The 19,803-nt window shown below is 45.7% G+C and overlaps 1 protein-coding gene across 12 annotated transcripts in view; it reads left to right on the forward strand.

Annotated features, from left to right (window-relative positions):
- The window catches only part of PAM (peptidylglycine alpha-amidating monooxygenase), a 180,813-nt gene that overhangs the window by 119,385 nt on the left and 41,625 nt on the right, over nucleotides 1-19,803 (forward strand). For all 12 annotated transcript variants that reach the window (XM_029074123.1, XM_029074128.1, XM_029074129.1 and 9 more), the window contains exons 6-12: nucleotides 7,126-7,211; nucleotides 8,507-8,590; nucleotides 11,411-11,459; nucleotides 11,628-11,695; nucleotides 14,242-14,322; nucleotides 14,588-14,664; nucleotides 15,398-15,501. In XM_029074123.1, coding sequence (XP_028929956.1) covers nucleotides 7,126-7,211; nucleotides 8,507-8,590; nucleotides 11,411-11,459; nucleotides 11,628-11,695; nucleotides 14,242-14,322; nucleotides 14,588-14,664; nucleotides 15,398-15,501 — 549 coding nt within the window. The remainder of the gene's footprint in view (nucleotides 1-7,125; nucleotides 7,212-8,506; nucleotides 8,591-11,410; nucleotides 11,460-11,627; nucleotides 11,696-14,241; nucleotides 14,323-14,587; nucleotides 14,665-15,397; nucleotides 15,502-19,803) is intronic.

The raw sequence follows: 19,803 nt of genomic DNA on the forward strand, positions 1-19,803 counted from the left end.
TACCCTGGCGCTTAGTACAGTGTGTGTGACATAGGTGCTTAACAAATAGCATGATTATCATTATTAGTCTCTCCACTGGGGACCATCACTGATGATCGGAAATGGAGAAACCTGTGAAACAAGCAGTTTGTTTATGAGGCACGTGTTGCTTCTGGAAGCATCCGTAGCTTTGTACCTCCCCTGATGACAATAATGACTTTGGACATGCAAAGAAGATCCACTGCCTTCATGCCTTCTTTTCTATTTTTTCATTTGGCCGCTATTGCCTTCCACACACCTGAATCGCAGATTCAAATTCCTTCCTCTCCACATCTGGTAACGGCAGAGCCGCCAGAAGTCCGCAGAGGTAGCAGGGATCGGAAACTCCCACCTAATCCTAGTCGTGGTCTTGGGCTTTGCCACTTCACATAAAGCCATAATAATAACTGTGGTTAAGCGCATACCATGTGTCTACCAACTCTGTTGCATTGTACTCTCCCGAGCACTTAGTTCAGGGCTCTGCATACAATAAGAACTCAATAAATACCATGGATTGATTGATTGCTCTGTGCCAAGTACTGTACTAACCGCATGGGTAGACACAAGATAATTTTCAGTTCCTTAGCTAAGTATATCCTAGCATACCCCAATATTCTGGTGCTTGTCCAGATTTTCAGAAGTTGAGGATTCCTTTCTACCTCAGAGTCCTAAAATGGGGTGTTTACGAATAAGCTATTTTGTATTTTTTCCCTTGCCTGCCGTAACTGTGAAAGAAATGTTAATACCGACGTTCCCACGTCAGTGTGAACATCCTGATCCGCGTCCCACCTCGTGTGATCCACGTGGGAATCACAGTCCAAATAGGAGGGAGAACCGGTATTGAATCCCCATTTTGCAGATGAGGAAACTGAGGCAAGGAGAAGTTAGGTGACTTGCCCAGGATCACACAGCAGACAAAGGACGCAGCTGGGATTAGAGCCCAGGTCCTCTGGCTCCCAGACCCGTGCTCTTTCCACTGAACCACGCTATTTCCCAAGGAGAAAGCGGAGGACCTTTTGCAATTTCCAGAGAGCTAAGATCTGCCTTTCTCTTTCTCCCAGTCATTTTCCTTTCAGTGTTTACCAACTAATGTTGAGCTACCACCTGGAATTGTGGAAGAGTCCGGGTCTTCCCTGGCTGACACTTAGGGGGTCTAGGTCCAACCTGTTTGATTTGTATCTACCTGAGCGCTTAGAACAGTGCTTGACACATATTAAGCACAACAGATACTATCAAAAAAAAATAGGGTCACCACCTCTGACATGCAAAGTCCTGATGTCCAGCCACGGATGGCCCTGGGGCATGTGGGTCCATCCATGTAGGCAATCAGTCAATCCATGGTACTTATTGAGCACTTTCTATGTGCAGAACACTGCACTAAGCACTTGGGAAAGTACATTACAACAAAGTTGGTAGACACGATCCACGCCCGCCAGTTGTTTCAAAAGAGCAAAGACCCTCAAGGACACCCCCACACCAACCTCACCCCTCCTGGAAAGCAGGACAACTGTTAGTGGGGGGCTCCCCTGCCCCCTCTTTCTAGAGAAGTTTTTGAGAGAACGATTCTTCTGTGTGGGACAGTGGACCCCTCCAGTGTGACCAGGGCTACACATGTGTTTTAGCTTAGCTTGAGAAACATTTGTGGCTAAACTGAAGTCTCCTCTCTTAAGGGAGTCTTAATAACCTTTCTTACAATCCAGTGGAAACTGAACTGCAATTCAGTTCCTTCTCGCAACCACATTTTCAAGAGGAATGTTTACTATGGTAGGTATATTACATTTATTTCTAAGGCAATGTGGGGACCAAACCCAGCCTTGGCTGCCATGTGAGGATTTGCATTCTTCAGAAAGACTAAATAGAGGCAAAGGATTTCCATACACCATATTGCTTTTATGAGGTTTAACTTGGAGAAGCTTTCTGGTTGTCAGTTCATTTTTTTCTATTTGTAGCTCTTTTCAGATTCCTTCTGAATTGAGGTCAGTAAGTGTACCTCAAAGTAATGCCTATCCTATTAGTATTCCTATTTAAAAGAAGGTACACTTCCAGAACAATCTTGGGCTTGAAATGGGCCTTGACCTAGTACAGAAAATGCTAGTACACAGTCACTCTGAAGCTGGGTAATTCAGAATGTCAAACTAGCCCTCTTCAGGAATGGGCCGTCAGATGGTTGCCCTGTGGCTTGGCATTGAGGAGGTTGTACCTCATAAGTTCAGGATGGCCCTATATGCATATGTTAATTTTCACCTTCTTGCTCTGAATGTTAAGAAGCCACCTTGAAACACCTTTTATATTTTTGGTCGTGACAAATCTAGAGAAAAGTAGCTTTGAGGAAAATAGCTTTGAAACATAGCTAACGAGAAGCAAGAGAATAAGAAATCCATTTCGGTATTTATTATGTGTGGGTAAATTACCTCAATTTTTGATTTTTAAAAAATGCATTTCTTTTTAGTCTTTGAGCTACAGTTATAACCACACTATGATAACTTGTGAGTACAATAACATTTGTGGATATAACACTAACAAAACTGCACCATCAGTTTTGTCATCTGTAAACCCTAAAGACAGTTGGCTGTATAAGTGATTAATAGCTTATGGGAACGTAGTCGCTTGAAGATATCGTATACATCCATGTTAACATAGCTTACCAACTTTACTTCATCAGCCTTCAGAAATTTCCCAGGTTTTGTTCCCTGAGCTATTCCGCGATTAAATGACTTCGGTTGAAGTCATTCGGCCAGTCAGAAGCGAGACCCGAGGTGTGCAAACCTCCCGATCGAGGATGGCCGAGAGGACGGCTGTAATCCTGGACGTGAATTCTGTGGGGAAAGCTCCCAGGCACATGTCAGTTCGGATCGTTGTCATGGTGACCTGATTCCTTTGTGCTTCCGCACCAGTCCGGCAGGCTCGTCTTGGGAGGTGGCCCCGGGCTCAGCCATTGCATCCCCCCCACCCCAGTTTCCCCAGAAATGTCAACAGTGTCCCCAAGGCCACCGTGGGAACGCCACAAGGTCGAAGCTAGAAAGAAATAAGTTGCCCTGTCCACATCTCATCGGGCCAGGAAAGACTTGAGTTGTGATGCAGTGAACACGAGCACCAGCCTCATGCCTCAGCCCGATTCTAGAATCGATAGCCATGCCATAGAGAAAATAGAAACTCAGAAAACAAGGTAAATTGCAATTATGTTCAGGATCGATATACTTCATTGACATGCATGAAGGAGTGCATAAAAATGAACCAACATGCATGGAAAAGCCAGGGAGGGAACAGAGAAAAAACACTTCCTCCTTGCCACAGCCCCTAGCTGCAGTGATCTGCGCTCAGAAATAAGAAACTGAGGTTTAATTCTCCCCAAACTGGCATTCGACCAAAGTTCCACCAGTATGTATGCTCATCGATGCACAGCCTCAAGCCCTGAAATGGTAATAGTTACAATATTTATTAATTGCCTTCTCTTTGCAAAGCACTGTAGGAGGCACAGGGAAAAATACACAGGCGAGAATTAGAATGCAAAGAACAAGAACAGGGCAGTCCAGTTGGACTTAGGGATTTAGGGAACTCCAAGATCGATGTCTAGTTGACTTTGGATATCGGTGAACTCCAGGGAAAGACAAGTAACGTGGAAATTCAAAGCGTGGCAAGGAGCCTAATTTCAAGAAATAGATTTAACCGCAGAGGCTATTGAGTTAGAGGATAGCGTTGATGGTGATTTCATGGTTGTCTATAAATATCACTTATTCCTGCTTAATATTCTCATCGAGAAATGATTTGCCGATTCTGAATGCATATTTGCAGACAGACGACATTTTCTTATTCTTAGAGCACAATATCAAATCTGCTGCGAAGCGTTTACATTGACATTTTGCCTTGTTGCCCACATGCTGTTTTTCTCATCTAAATCAAACATTTGTCTTTGGAGTAGAGAAATTCATGCTTATAAAAATGGCTGAAAGGAACACGGCCCCTAAAATAGTGATAAATCCGGTAGTAGACTTTGGACCGAGTTGTTTCAAAATCATTATCAGCTGTTTTGATCCAATATTTAAATTGTGGAGAAAGGAAAGCAAAAGTGGTTATCAAAAATCGGTACTTCCACAAACGTTCTGTTCGACTTGCAAAATCTGCACCGGGCCTACAATAGTCCGTGATATGTGACCTACAATAGTCGGTGATATGTGAGGCCAATATCCTCCCTTCCCCATTTGGGTGCTCCAGCTCCCCATATCAAACTTAAGATTCCCCAGTGAAATGGGTCTAAAAAGAGATCCAGAGCCTTTTTTCCTTAACTGACAGGGAAAACCCCAGGCCTGGTTCAACAGGCATGCTGCAATTATTTCCCAGTTCCCAGTCTTGACTCCTCTTAACCAAACATTCCTCCCTGGTGACTTTCCCACCTTTCACTCACTGTTCATGCCCTTTCCCTACCCAAGCTGTCCCTCTCCTCTAAGCTTTGCCAAAACCAGCCCCCGTCAAAGTCCCCTTAAACGTTACCCCCTCCAGCAGGCAGTCTCTGAATGCTTCCTCCAGTTTCCCAGCCCTACTGTCCGTTTATTGTTTATTTATTCATAAATGCATCCATGTCTATTATTTAAAGCTACGAAGATTCCCCTCTTAAAATGATCTTCTTTTAACGTTTTTCTGTGATAGCGCGATTGAATTTTAATGCTGTCATTCCTCTCGGCACTCTCCTACTTACCTATAATGCTCCGGTTTGGCCACTCATACTTTTTGTTTTGTTTTTGTTTGGTTTTTTATGGTATGTGTTAAGGGCTTACCGTGTGTCAGGCACTCTACTAAGAGCTGAGGTAGCACAAGCTAATCAGGTTGGACATAGTCCATGTCCCACATGGGGTTCACAGTCTTAAACCCGTTTTATAGATGAGATAACTGAGGCACAGAGAGTCAAGTGACTTGCCGAGGTCACACAGCAGACAAGTGGCCAGCTGGAAATAGAACTCAGTTCCTTGTGACTCCCAGGCCCGTGCCTTATGCATTAGGCCATGCTGCTTCTCACACTTGTCTCTACCTAGAGTATGTGTGTCCTCTGTAACTTAGTGGAGGCAATAGTAGAAATAACATTTATTAAGCCCCATCTTGGGGCACTATACTATTCATTCATTCTATAGTATTTATTGAGCGCTTACTATGTGCAGAGCACTGTACTAAGCGCTTGGAATGTACAAATCGGCAACAGATAGAGACAGTCCCTGCCCTTTGATGGGCTGACAGTCTACTCGGGGGAGACAGACAGACAAGAACAGTGGCAGTAGAGTCAAGGGGAAGAACATCTCATTAAAACAATAGAAAATAAATAGAATCAGGGTGAATCATCTCATTAACAAAATAAATAGGGTGATGAAGATATATACAGTTGAGCAGATGAGTACAGTGCTGAGGGGAGGGGACGAGAGAGGGGGAGGAGCAGAGGGAAAGGGAGGAGAAGAGGGTTTAGCTGCGGAGAGGTGAAGGGGGGGTAGAGGGAGCAGAGGGAAAAGGGGAGCTCAGTCGGGGAAGGCCTCTTGGAGGAGGTGAGCTTTAAGTAGGGATTTGAAGAGGGGAAGAGAATGAGTTTGGCGGAGGTGAGAAGGGAGGGCGTTCCAGACAGCGGGAGGACGTGGCCCCGGGGTCGACGGCGTGATAGGCGAGACCGAGGGACGGTGAGGAGGTGGGTGGCGGAGGAGTGGAGCGTGTGGGGTGGGCAGTGGAAAGAGAGAAGGGAGGAGAGGTAGGAAGGGGCAAGGTGATGGAGACCCTTGAAGCCATGCTTGGGGAATACAGAAGAAAGTGACATGCTCCCTGTCCACAAAAAGCTCACATAGTATTGGGGGAAATAAGAATAAAAATATTTACAGAGGGGTCAAATGTATAATTAAATCAGCACATTAAAATAAATGGATATAAATAAATTCCTAAGTGCTAAAGTAACTGATAAAGGTGATGAAAAATTAAACGGGGAAGGCTGTGTTGGGTATCTATACAACCTCTGTCAGTCAGTCATATCTATTGATCGTTTACTGTGTGCACGGCTCTTTAGTAATCGCCGGGGAGAGTACAGAATAACTAAATAAATTATGGGAATGTACCTACATGCAGTGGGGCTGAGGGAGGGGTGAATAAAGGGTGTAAAGCCAAGTGGAAGGGCAACAGAAGGGAGAGGGAAAAGAGGAAATGAGGGCTTAGTCGTGGAAGACTTATTGAAGGAGATGTACCTTGAATAAGGCTTTGAAGGTGGGGAGAGTGATCATCTGTCGGATATGAAGGGGGGAGGGTGTTCCAGGCCAGAGGCAGGATGTTGGCAAGAGATCAGGGGTGAGGTAGGCGAGATCAAGGTACAGTGAGTAGGTTAGCGTTAGAGGAGCGGAGTGTGTGGGTTGTGTTGTAGAAGGAAAACAGCAAGGCAAGGGAGGAGGAGGCAAGGTGATCGAGCGCTTTAAAGCTGATAGTAAGCAGTCTCTGATGTGGAGGTGGATAGGCAACCATTGGAGGTCCTAGAGGAGTGGGGAAATATGGACCGAATGTTTTTATGAAAAAATGATCCAGCCAGCAGAGTGAAGTATGCCCTGAAGTGGGGAGAGACAGGAGGCTGGGAGGTCAGCCAGGAGGCTGATGCAGTAATCCAGGTGGGATAGGATAAATGCTTGGATTAACATGGTAGCAGTTGGGATGGAGAGGAAAAGGCAGATTTTAGCAGCAGAATTCAGTAACAGATTGAACGTGTAGGTCGAATGAGCAAGTTGGATCAAGGATAACTCCAAGGTTATGGGCTTGGGAGACAGGAAGGATGTTGGTGCTGTCTACAATGACAGGAAATTCAGGGAGGACAGAGTTTGAGTGGCTGAAGGATCCTGACCCTTTCGACTGTCCTCTGAAAGATATTTCTGCATTCCCCGATCATCTCGATTGACTTTCTCTGGGTCTTCCCCGACTCGGTCAGCTCCTTCCAAAACTCTGGGAGCAACAGACAAGATTCGGGGGGTCCCTCCGACCTTCTGTTCCTTGCCACCGTGGCTGTAATATGGGGCAGAGGTGGAGGGGAGCAGAGGGTGGTTACTGTTGGAAGAAGACCAGCTCTCTTACTGAATGCCAACCCTGTGTCTGTTTGTGTTTCAGGGACTGTGATGAAGGAACGTGCGCAGATAAAGCCAATATTCTGTACGCTTGGGCCAGAAATGCCCCTCCCACGCGACTGCCCAAAGGTACCCAGTCCCCTCAGGAGGGAGGGAGGGAGAGGAGTAGGAGAAGAGTTAACCCTGGCCCTAGATTTTTCCTTTTAAAGTTGACCCATTCTGCAGCTCGATTTGACAGAAGACTCCAGAACCCGATTCTTCCCACAGAAGATTTCATTTTGAAGGACCTGGTCCTTTCCTTGACAGCCGTTTTGGTCATAAAGCAATTTAGGAAAAATTAGAAAATGACCGAGTGCCCCTTTTGGTCATCATTGATTAAGAATTGGTCAACAGGGGCCACTTAAAGCCAAAGCATTAAGAATTTAGTAAGAATGCAGCTTCAATACACTGAAAATTTGCAGTTCTGAATCAGAAGTCCTTCCCTTATTTGCTTCCTCTACCTCTGAATTGTTCCAAACTCCATATATACAAGCGCGCACCAGATTCTGCTCCCTGTCGGGGAGAGGATTGCACCTTGCCATGCTGATCCTTTCTTTTAAGGTAATTGTTTCTGGTTAGGCAAGCGGTCCAAGCACAAAATGCTTGCCTCCCAGTGTTTCTAGATCACTAAGTGGTACTTATTGAGTGTGTACTGTGTGCAGAGCATTGAACTAAGCGTTTGGACCTACCTGGTCGGCTCTCTTCGTGATAAAAGTGTTTCTATGGACTCTTGAGTCCCCGGTGGCTGCCGACACACTATTTTAGCGGTACTGGGTTGAATACTGACTCAGTAACTCCATCTTAGCAAGGACCTGTTTGCCGTTCAGTCAATGGGTGATATTTATCGAGCGCTTACTGAGTGCGGCGCATGGTATTAAGCACTTGGGGAGAGTACAATAGGATAGAATAGGCAGACGTTTTCTGCCCTCAAGAAACTTGCAGACTAGAGGGGCAATTACTGAACTGCCTCTTTGAAGTCTGTTTTCTATGAGAATTACATCCTGGACTGTTGGCTCGGGACAAGAATCTGAGTAGTTGTACACAAATCAGCAGTGGAAATAGGCTAACTGATGCATCTGGGTCATTCCTAGTCACAGAGGGAGGCAGTGTTTTAAATGGAGTAAATTATTTTCTTACAAGGTTGTAAAATAATCAGGGCTCACTGTTTCAGATTTGAGTGATCTGTAGAGAGAATTCCTGTAGATTCAGCCAGAAGACATAATAGCCATGTTTTATGGCTGACCTCATTTTTCTAGGTATCAATTTTCAAAATGTTGTTCTATATTTCAGAGGTTGTAAAATCGGTTACTAGAGAAAAACTCCAATTATATTTTTCCCTTTGCTTTCATTTCTAAACCACGACTCTTCCCTCTTGAACTTTTAAGGTGTTGGCTTCAGAGTTGGAGGAGAAACAGGAAGTAAATATTTTGTGCTCCAGGTTCACTATGGGGATATCAGTGCCTTTAGAGGTGAGTTTGTTTTAAATGTCAGTAAGTCTTAGTAATGATTTTTGAATATCAGAATGAACGGTTGGGACCAAGCGGGGCTGAATACAAATTGTATTTTGTTTACCGTTTTCCTGAAAAATCTGCTTTGGCTTTGAAGAATAAGTAATGCGGAGTTATCTTTTATCCAGTATATAAATTAGTCAGGATGCCCGGAGTGTGGATTTCCCAAACATTACCCTTTTGCTTCTGGAAAATTCTAATATATAATTGTAGAAAAGCAAATCTAACAGCAGCAGTGTAGACCAGCAGTGGAGTCAGCATGGAAGGATTTCGGTCCTAGAGGTCAGGGGACCTGGGTTCTAATTGCGGCTATGCCTCTTTCCTGGTATGTGAATTTGGACAAGTCACTTAACTTTCCTGTGCCTCAGTTTCCTCAACTGTAAAATGGGAATTCGGTGTTCGCCCTCCTATTTCGACTGTGAGCCCATGTGAAACAAGGGACTGTGTCCAACCTGGTTATAATTTGAATCTGTCCTAGCTCTCAGATTGGTGCTTGACACATAGTAATAATAATAATAATAATGTTGGTATTTGTTAAGCGCTTACTATGTGCCGAGCACTGTTCTAAGCGCTGGGGTAGACATAGGGGAATCAGGTTGTCCCACGTGGGGCTCACAGTCTTAATCCCCATTTTACAGATGAGGGAACTGAGGCCCAGAGAAGTTAAGTGACTTGCCCACAGTCACACAGCCGACAAGTGGCAGAGCTGGGATTCGAACTCATGAGCCCTGACTCCAAAGCCCGTGCTCTTTCCACTGCGTCACGCTGCTTCAAATACCAGAGGAGGACAGAGCTACTAAATACCTCGGGGTACCTGGGAAAGGAGCCGGTAAAATTTGGCCCCAACATTGAATTTGGTGCCCGTAATTATGAGTTGAATGAGGGGCAGGACCTAGACTGAATTAATCCGATTCTTTCATGTATGAAATAGTGGAACATGTTTATAGCAAATATTTAATTTCTGGTTCTTTCCAAGAGGAGAAACTGAAAGCCCTGCCACTTTGAGTCCCAAGGGAAGAGGTTGAAGACACAGTCCCTGCTCTCATGCAGCTTTCAATCTAGTGGGAAAGATAGATGGACACGTTTGATGGCGTACAGGAGGAATAAGTAAGATCAGGGAGACAATTAATAAAAATTAAAGTAGGCAAATAAGTTAATAACTAAGTGAAATCAACGGATACACACACAAGTGCTAGAGTATCTTGCGGGATTACAGAGAAGAGAGAGAGGACGAGAAAGGGGTGGAAAGAATATGATAGTTCTCTTTGGAATCTCTAATAGTGGTTCACAATTAGCTTGTTGACCTTGGAGTTCAAACTCTGAGCTTAGCAGACTCGAGGCACCAGCCATTGCCCGCCCCAAAGCCCCTCTATCCGATTCCAGTCTGGTCTCAATGGTAGGGGTATTTTAAATTTTTTTTAATGGTATTTGTTAAGCGCTTACTCTGTGCCAGGCACTGTACTAAGCACTGGGTTAGATGCAAGTTAATCAGGACGGACACAGTCCCTGTCCCATGTGGGCTCGCAGTCTTAATCTCCATTTTACAGATCAGGTAACTGAGGCACAGAGAAGTGAAGTAATTGCTTAAGGTCACACAGCAGGCAAGTGGTGGAACCAGGATTTGAAGCCAGGTCTTCGGTCTCCCAGGCTCGTACTCTATCCACAGGACCGTGCTGCTGCTGGGGAGAGTAGCTGTCTGCCTTTTGTAAAGCGGGACAGAGGTCCAGACAAGAGGGAGCCTGTGAGCAAGGGGTTGGTGGTGAAGTGACTGTAACTGAGGAAGAGAGAATAACGACAGTATTGTGGTGCTGGTTTGGTGGCACATTCCGAACAAACCCTGAAACAACATCCCGGAGGTCAAGAAGGAACTGCAAATGGAGGGCGTTGGAAGCTTATCAGGGAAAATGAAAGAAATGACAGATAACGTCTTCTCAGAGGATTCCCCTATGTTCCCGGTTTCTGCTGTTTTATCGTCATTGTTTGTATTGTGGTATTTGTTAAGCACTTACTATATATATCAATCACCGTTCTGAGCATTGGGATACTTACAAGACCATCAGATAGGACACAATCCCTGGCCCATACGGGGCCCGCTGTCTAAATTACGTGTGGTCATTGTGTGCCTTCCTGAGAAGCGGTGTGGCCTAGTGGAAACAGCATGGACCCGAGCGTCAGGGAACCTGGGTTCTAATCACCGCTCCGACCAGTTGCCTCTTGTGTCATCCTGGGCAAGTCAAGTAACTTCTCTTTACCGCAGTTTCCTCATCTGTAAAGTGGGGGCCCATTACCTGTTCTACCTCCTCCTTACACTGTGAGCCCGGGTGGGATAGGACCTGTGTCTGACCTGATTATCTCGTTTCCACCCCTGTGCTTTGTACAGTGCTCGGCGCATGGTAATCACTTTCAAAATGTCCTCATTATCGGTATTCATGCCTAACACTAAAACAGCTATCGAGCATAGTGGATAGAGCACGGGCTGGGGAGTTAGAAGGGCATGAGTTCTAATCCCAGCTCTGCCACCTGTCTGATGTGTGACCTTGGGTAGGTCACTTCACTTCTCTGGGCCTCAGCGACCTCATCTGTAAAATGGGCATTGTGACTGCGAGTCCCATGTGGGACAGGGACTGTGTCCAACTGGATTTGCTTGTATTCACCGCTTAGTACGGTGTCTGGCACATAGTAAGCACTTAAATGCCATGATTATCATTATTCTTATTATCAAGTTGCATTCCGTGCTTGAGTCCCCGAAGTGATGGTGCTAATTTTATTCTTTTTTTCAAGACAACCACAAGGATTGTTCTGGCGTGACCTTGCACCTGACCCGTCTGCAGTAAGTACTTCCATGTCCTCCAGGAAAGCGAAAACCCAGACGTGGCCGGAAACAAGCGCTTAGATTGGAAAGAGCAAGAAAACCCCCACGCTTTGTAGGGTTGGGGGGAAAGCAAGCTCATCGGGCTCAGTAGAGGTTTGAGATCGTTATGACTCTTTCTCTCCACAGACAGCCTCTCATAGCTGGCATGTATCTTCTGATGTCTGTGGACACTGTCATCCCACCAGGAGAGAAAGGTCAGTGTGGTGTTCTTGTCAACTTTCCTAAGGGAGACAGAACACGGTACTGTGGGGAATGATTCAAAGTCCCTTTCTCCTTGGCCCGTATCAATCCATCAGTCGTATTTATTGAGTGCGTACCGGGTGCCTTGGGAGAGTATGGTATAACAGACTTGGGAGACACGTTCCCTGCCCACAAGGAGCTTACAGCGTAGAGCGGGAGACAGATAGTAATTTAAATAAATAAATTACAGGTAGATACGTAAGTGCTTTGGGGCTGAAGGTGAGGTGAAAAAAGGGTGAAAATCCAAATGCAACTTGGACCCATCTCCAATGGAATCCATTCTGCCCAGTTGGAATTCTAAACCAGTGGTAACCCAGGGAGTGAACATTGTTTTGGGGGGAGAGTATGGGCCTGGGAGTCAGAAGGTGGTGGGTTCTAATCTCTGTTATGTGACCTTGGGCACTTCACTGCTCTCTGCCTCAGTCACCTCATCTGTAAAATGGGAATTGAGCCTGAAAGTCCCATGTGGAACAGGGACTGTGTCCAACCCGACTTGCTTGGATTCACCCCAGCACTTAGTACAGTACCTGGCATGCAGCGCTTAAGAAATACCACAGTTATTATTATTAATGGAAACCCTACCCCAGGAGATCCTGAAAGCCACCATTTGTTTCAGCCCCTATCGGCTTATGTGTTATCCTCTTGCCTCAATGAACTAATATGCGTTTCAGTTCCGTGCACGTTCCCCAAATCCCAGGATGAAGGACTCTCACCGAAGCATGACGCCGAGAGGTTCAAAATTGCAAGTGAAAACTTTTTCACTGAGCAGGCTATAAGCTCTTGGACTTTGTTCCCAAAGGAAGTTGGGCAGGCAGAAAATAGCAGATCCAGGAAAAGGTCCCCCAAGATCGATCATGCAGATGTGAAGGGATGGTCCCTGACCCAGAAATCCCCAGTTTTCAACCAGACCCTCCTCCAAGAACATTTCTGAACTGCTTGGTCCTAGAAAGCCAGCTGTGGGCAGGGAATGTGACTACCAACTCTGTTATCTTGTACTCTCCCAAGCGCCTAGCACGGTGCTCTGCACACAGCAAGTGCTCAATAAATATGATCGATTGATTGATTGATAGAGCATCATACTGGGACAGGATAGGTGTGCCCAGTCCTGACGACGAGGGTTGGATTAGGCCCTCTCTGTAGGGCCGGACACTTCCCGAAACAGTTAATCCCACTAGATTGAAACTGGGGGTGGATGTAAGTGGTGCTGGAAATCCCAGAGTTGATTGGCTCCTAAGGACCTCCTGATGCTCCCCAAGAACCTCTCCAGCCTTAGTTTCGTCAGTACAGTTCTCTCCTGGTTCTCATCCTACTTCTCTGACCACTTCTTGATAACTCCATCACCCCTTCATTTTGAGAGGCTCACAAAGCTCGGTTAGTTTCTCTTAGGACGATCATTCACTCGCCTGGTTTCGGGTACCACCCTACATCTACCTTCCAGGCCAGATTTCTTCCCTGCCTGACATTCTCACAACTCACCCTGCCTTCAGGACATCTTAATGTGGACGAAACTGTGTGACCCCTGGAATTTATTGTGATAGAGTTGAAATCTTTGCCTCCCCTCATAAATCCTAGTTTTCCCCTACCTTTCCCAACACCGTTGATAGCACCGCTGTCCTCCCTGACCCAGGACCTCAAGACTCGGGTTTTACCTTGGACTCGAGTTTGTCATTTGCCTCCCACGTTCAGAGAGCTTCTTAAATTCTGCCAGCTTGTCCTCTCTCCTGGTTCAAATCCTCAACACCTCCCAGTTGGAATAAAGCAGCAGCCTCCTTATCGGTCTCCCTACATCAAGTTTATCCCTGCTCTTGTCTATCCTACCACACATTTTCCTCAGAGCACCTCTCTTAAATGCCATTTGGGACCTATCACACTCCTCATCTCTAATGGTTCCTCCTTGCTTTTCACATGACCATCAGCTTCAAAATTAGATGGTTTCCCCTTAATTTTACCACTCTATTCTTCTGCTATACCCCAGATCCCGTTCTTCATTCCTCCCAAACAAATCTCCTAACTCATGTGCTCACAACTCTTCACCTTCACCTTCTGTCTAGAGCACAACTTCTCCCTCCCCGACATGAAACGCCCTCCACTCTTAGCTTGCCAAACCATGCTCACCCCTCTTCAAAGCCCTCCTTAAGTCCACCTCCACCAGGAGATCTTCCCTGAGTAATCCCCGAACATGTCCTATCACGGCAGCCCACCCCACCATCCACCCGAGCACCTTGGTTATTGTCAATTGGTTTATCCACTGGTGTTTTTTATAGGTAGCTACTCTCAATGCCCTTTTACTATTCAATTTAGTATATTCTCTCATTTTCACCATTAGATGGTAAAATCCTTGGGGACAGGCATCATATTTTATACCTCTCCTGTATGTTCCCCAACCCCCTGCCCAGTGCCCTGAACACAATAGGGTCTTTGTAAATACTGTGATGCTGACTGACAGTTTTTCTCTGATGGAGCAGTAACCCATTAATTCTTCTCTCTCCATTTTCTACAGTGGTTAATGCTGATATCGCTTGCCATTACAACAATTATCCAATGCACCTCTTTGCCTATAGGGTTCACACCCACCACTTAGGTAAGAATGCTCACTGTCCTAGTCAAAGCAGAAATGCTTGCCATAATGCAGTGCTAGTGTTAAAAATGGTTTTTAACTGAGTGATGTCAGTGTGTGTTTGAACGATACGCATTTGTGTTTTTCAGAAATCCTTATCCATTTATCTAAACGAGATCGCGCTTGTTTTGAAGTAATATAGATTTCATCGACAAATAGCATCTCTTAACGGTCTAATTTTTCCAAGGATTCCCCTGCCGCTTTCTTCATAGGAATCTGTTTGTTGTAGGTAAGGTGGTCAGCGGCTACAGAGTAAGAAATGGACAGTGGATGCTGATTGGCCGCCAGAGTCCCCAGCTCCCACAGGTGAGCGCCTTGCTAATTTCACTGAATTTAGCGCAGCTGATGGTGATGGATGGAAGCCAGTGCTCCCGGAGTCCTTCGAGAATGCAGGCTCCGTCACACCTAGCAGATGGGCTTCACGTGCCTAAGCTGGGCAGGAGGAAATTTAATGTCTGTAATTCATGTGCATACCTCGAAATTTATGTCCATCTTCTCCTCTAGAGCGTGAGCTCGTTGGGGGCAGGGAATGCGTCTGTTATTGTTATACTGTACTCTCCCAAGTGCTTAATACAGTGCTCTGCACACAATAAGCATTCACCCCGTTGAACATCCTCCTGGGCTAGCCTGGGTTCCCCAGCAATCCGGGTAATCGATCAGTCGATCAATCAGGAGTATTTATTGAGCATTTACAATGTGCAGAACACTTGTACCAAGCGCTTGGGAAAGTACAGGAGAACAAAAGTAGTGGACATGTTCCCTGCCCAAGTTTAGAGGAAAAGCACTTCTTTTGGGAAACTGGTCACCAGAGTGTCAGACTTGGACCTTCCCATTTTGGAATTTTTTTTATTGTTGGACCCCGACTAGCTAGATAAGAGGAATCATTTTCTCACCCCTGAATGGGAAGATTTGTTCAAGTGTGTAATGTTCTAGAGTCTAAGGACCACAGGAGGCGATCGATATGCAAGCTGACTGCCTCCTCGATCCCCATGGTTTCATTACTGCCTATTATGTGTCGTTGTGTTTGGTTTCTTGGCAGGCTTTCTATCCAGTGGAGCATCCCGTAGATGTGAGCTTTGGTGATATTTTAGCCGCGAGGTGTGTGTTCAGCGGTGAGGGCAGGACAGAAGACACGCACATTGGGTATGTTTTGCCACCTTCTTCCTTCTCAGGGGTGTCTGGGGGCACGTTTCATCCAGGCAGTGATTTTGTTTCTGCCAGGGGCTTTTATGGCGATCTGTTCCATCCTTTCAAGGCCTGTGTCCCGACTTTCCCACAAGCAGCAAGTCACCTACCTCTCTCCTTCATTCCGACGAGTCGATATTAGGTGATCCCAGACCGTGGGACTTGCTGCGTGCAGTTCTGGGTGCAAAACTTCAATAGGTAAAAGATTCGTGAGAAGCAGCATCGTCGTTTGGATAGTGCTTGGGCCTGGGAATCAGAAGGACCTGGGTTCTAATCCCGGCTCCACCACTTGTCTGCTGTGTGACCTTTCGCAAGTCACTTCACTTCTCTGTGCCTCAGTTGCCTCATCTGTGTAGTGGAGATCAAGACCGTGAGGTCCATGTGGGGTATGGACTGTCTCCAACTTGCTTAGCTTGCATCTACCCCAGGGCTTAGTGCAGGGCCTGGCACATAGTAAGCGCTTAACAAATACTATAAAAAATACCTGAAAAGGATAAAAACCAAAGTCAGGAATTGAAAATAATAATAAGCAGATAATACTACTAGTAATAGCTGTGATATTTAAGCACATTACTACAGTGCATTTTCAAGCACTAAACCAAGCGCCGGGTAGATACAAGATAATTAGGTCATCCGTAATATGCATTTGAGTCTTAAGGAAGCTGTCAGGATGACTTGACCAGGAGCATGGGAATTAGTGGGGAATGTCTTCCGATGGAAGTTGATTTTTAGTAGCAGGAAAGGTTTGTATTGAGTGCCAGCTGGGTGGAGAAGGTTGGCGTTCCATAATGGCGAAAGATACGCACAATGGGTCAGACAAGAGTAAAGTAGTTAGGTTTGGTTGGGAGAAGCGAAGAGTGCAAGCTGAGATGGTAGGGGAAGAATAGAGAGGGTAGATCTCTCTTTGACCCCTAACTTTGAGGCACTTTCTAGATCCAATCCCTGCAGGGGCAAACTTTTTCCACTGATATATGTGTGGGCAGAAGTGGTGATGAAGAGCTGAGGTATTAATATTGTTATTATGGTATTTGTTAAGCACTTACTAAGCACTGTTCTAAGCGCTGGGATTGATACAAGGTAATAAGGTCTGACACAATCCCAAGCGGGACTCATAAGTAGGAGGGAGAGCAGGCAAGGAATCCCCAGTGAGGAAACAGAGGCACAGGGAAGTTAAGTGACTTGTCCAAGGTCACACAGCAGGCAACTGGCAGAGCCGGGATTAGAACCCTGGTCCTCTGACTCCCAGGTCGGTGCTCGATCCATTAGGCCATGCTGCTTCTCAGATTCGAAATGAGCCCCATGGTGGACAGGGAATATGATTATCTTGTATCTATCCCAGCACTTGGAACAGTGCTTAGCACATAGTAAGTGCTTAACAAATACCCTCATTAGTAGTAGTATTACTACTAATAATAATATTATAATAATATAGCTGTAATATTGTTAATAAATTCTAAAACTGCAGGTGCTCTAACCTTCCTGTCACCCAAGTTCCACTGGGGAGGTGTCAGGAAAACAAAGAATGAGCAGAAGATTGATTTTATCAGTCCTATTTATTGAGCACTCACAGTGTGCAGAGCGCTTTACTAAACGCTTGGGAGAGTACAATCTAACAATAAATAGACTGTCCCTTCCCACAGTGAGCTGATCTACACCTCCTTGGGGCTGAGGACTATTTGAGGTGCTTGGGGAACACACCAAAGAAGTAAAAGATGTAGTAACTGCTCCCATTTCTATATCTGTAGGTGCCAGCTTGAAGTGAAATTAAACAGGGTGTGGATGGGGTCTTTGTCTCTTCATTGCTGAATCACCCAGGAGACCAACTCTATGTGAATCCTCCCTTTCGAGAGCCCTTTAGTATTTCTCTGCGGATATTAAAGTGGTTGTCGGGAATCCGCATCACTGGTCGCTTTGACCTCCTTTTCAAGGTGCTCTTCAGATTCCTTTGTAGGCTCATTTAATTTCCTGTTTGCCCCTGATTTGCACCTTTTTATGAGTGAGCTTTCTATTTTGAAAGGATGATTTTTTTCCCCCCATTTGATGACCCCTTTTTCCCTGCCCGTTAGCCATGTCGGTTTTCAGTTCGGAAACCTGCATTTTTTTTTTTCCCCTCGGGCCAAACCTTGTATCCGAACCTCCAGGTTGCTGTTTTTTAACATCCTCCAGGCTTCTAGTAGACCAGTTGCTTTTTTAAAACTACTTCTTTCAGCTTCTTTGAAACCTGAGGTTCACATTTTTTCATATTTCTTATTCTACAAGTAATATTCTTTACTTGGTTTTTTTTTTATATTTTCCAACACATACCTCCTGCAGCAGAGTCCGCCCCCTTCTCAGAACTAAGTACAATATATTATCTTTCTTAGTGGGCTCTAGGACTAGCTGTTTGAGGAAATGACCATCTATCTTATCCAGAAATCTTTACTTCCACTTCTGTTCACACAGTGGGCTCATGTTTGTGGAATAGTACAGTAATGTGTGCGCAGGAAAGTACCCAGAATAAATCACTTCCTTTTCCATTTCCCCTGAGATCATTTTTTATTTTATTTAGTCCAAAGGTCCAATAGTATCGAGAAAATCTCTGTAAGACAGCTGTGACTGTGGGTCTTAAATTAAAGATCCGAATCAGAAGCAGAATAGCGTCACGACTTTTATGCTCTGCTGTTCTCCAAAGAGGCCAATCTGAAAGTGACTCATTAGCTGTGGCAGGCGAAGCAGGAGCTGAGGGTTAGTTTCAAGCATCATGAATCATTCTAGGATCGCTGGTCCTCAGTTGTTTGGGCTTCCTAATTTCAAGGAAACTCACAAATTCATTGAGCCCGCCCCTCATTTCTGCCCCTTTTTCATTCATTCAATCGTATTTATTGAGCGCTTACTGTGTGCGGAGCACTGTACTAAACGGTCGGGAGAGTACGATCTAACAATAGACACATTCCCATCTCACAATGAGCTGATTTGCACCTGCTTGGGACTGAGGACTATTTGAGGTGCTTGGGGAACACACCATACCCTTTTTCTTGCCCTATTCCCTTTCCATCGTGCCCTCGATAACGTGGCGTCCCTGTAGGCCGGGTGGGACCTCTCAGAATGGCGGTGGGCTGCAGGGAGAGGGGAAGGGGCTGTTTGCCGAACTCCACGGAGCACTCTCCCTCTTCAGACCCAACAGGCATTCGCTCTCCCCACCTTCAAAGCCTTACTTAAAGTACGTCTCCTCCAAGAGGCCTTCCCCAATTAAGCCCTCATTTCCTCTTCTCCCACTCCCTTCGGCGTCACCCATGGATTTGCACCATTTATTCACCCCTCCCTCAACCCCACAGCACTTATGTACATAGCCACAGTTTATTTTAATGTCTGTCTCCCCCTCTAGACTCTAAGTGCTCTGTGGGTAGGGAACGTGTCTACGACCTCCGTTATATCATACTCTCCCAAGTGCTTACTGCTGTGATAAACCTTCAATAAATACGATCGATTGCCTATGCCCGTTTATTTCCACGGGCCACGAGAGGCAGTGAAGAAGGTAAAGATCAGCGCTTAGTACAGGGCTTGGTACACACAGTAGGTGCTTAACGAATGCCATAAAAAAGTGGAGGGGAGGTGATTTGGAACAGGGCAGAGCAAGAGTTTTCAATGCACTAGTGGAGCTCATGTTGGCCGGGACCCTTTTTTGTAGTTTTCAGGAACTCAGTATCCTCCAAGCCCTGGAAAACTGGACTCCCTACCGAGCCTCGGGTTTTGTTTATCTCCTGGTCTTTGTGTATCTCCTGGTCTGGTATTATGGCCGTCGCCATGGTGACGAAATGCAGCCGCCCGAAGCTCATGGAAAAGTCAGCATTGACGCGTTTTTCCGAGGAGCGAGGACTCCACCCCCGGATCCTTTCATCAGCGTGGGTTCGCCGGGGAGCCGTGAAAGCTAATTTTTAAAATGGGCTCCACGTCCGTGGGTGAAACTTTCATTAGGAGCTGGCGGGCTAAATTGCTTCAGAAGCTAAGAGGGTTACCTAGTCATGGAAATGCAGCAGTTGTAGAGGCCAGAGCATCCTCTTGTAGGCGCTTTGGGAGGATACGAAAGAGAAGAAAGATATTGTGCTTAGAGTTGAGGGGCTCACAGTCCATGTTGGACTATTGTTTTGATGTGTATAGATCTATAATTCTGCTTATATTGATGCCTTTTTACTTGTTTTGATCTCTGTCTCCCTCCTTCTAGACTGTAAGCCCGGGGTGGGCAGGGATTGTCTCTCTCCATTGCTGAATTGTGCTTTCCAA

The sequence above is a fragment of the Ornithorhynchus anatinus genome, chromosome 10 (assembly GCF_004115215.2).
Source record: "Ornithorhynchus anatinus isolate Pmale09 chromosome 10, mOrnAna1.pri.v4, whole genome shotgun sequence".
Classification (NCBI taxonomy): Eukaryota; Metazoa; Chordata; class Mammalia; order Monotremata; family Ornithorhynchidae; genus Ornithorhynchus; species Ornithorhynchus anatinus.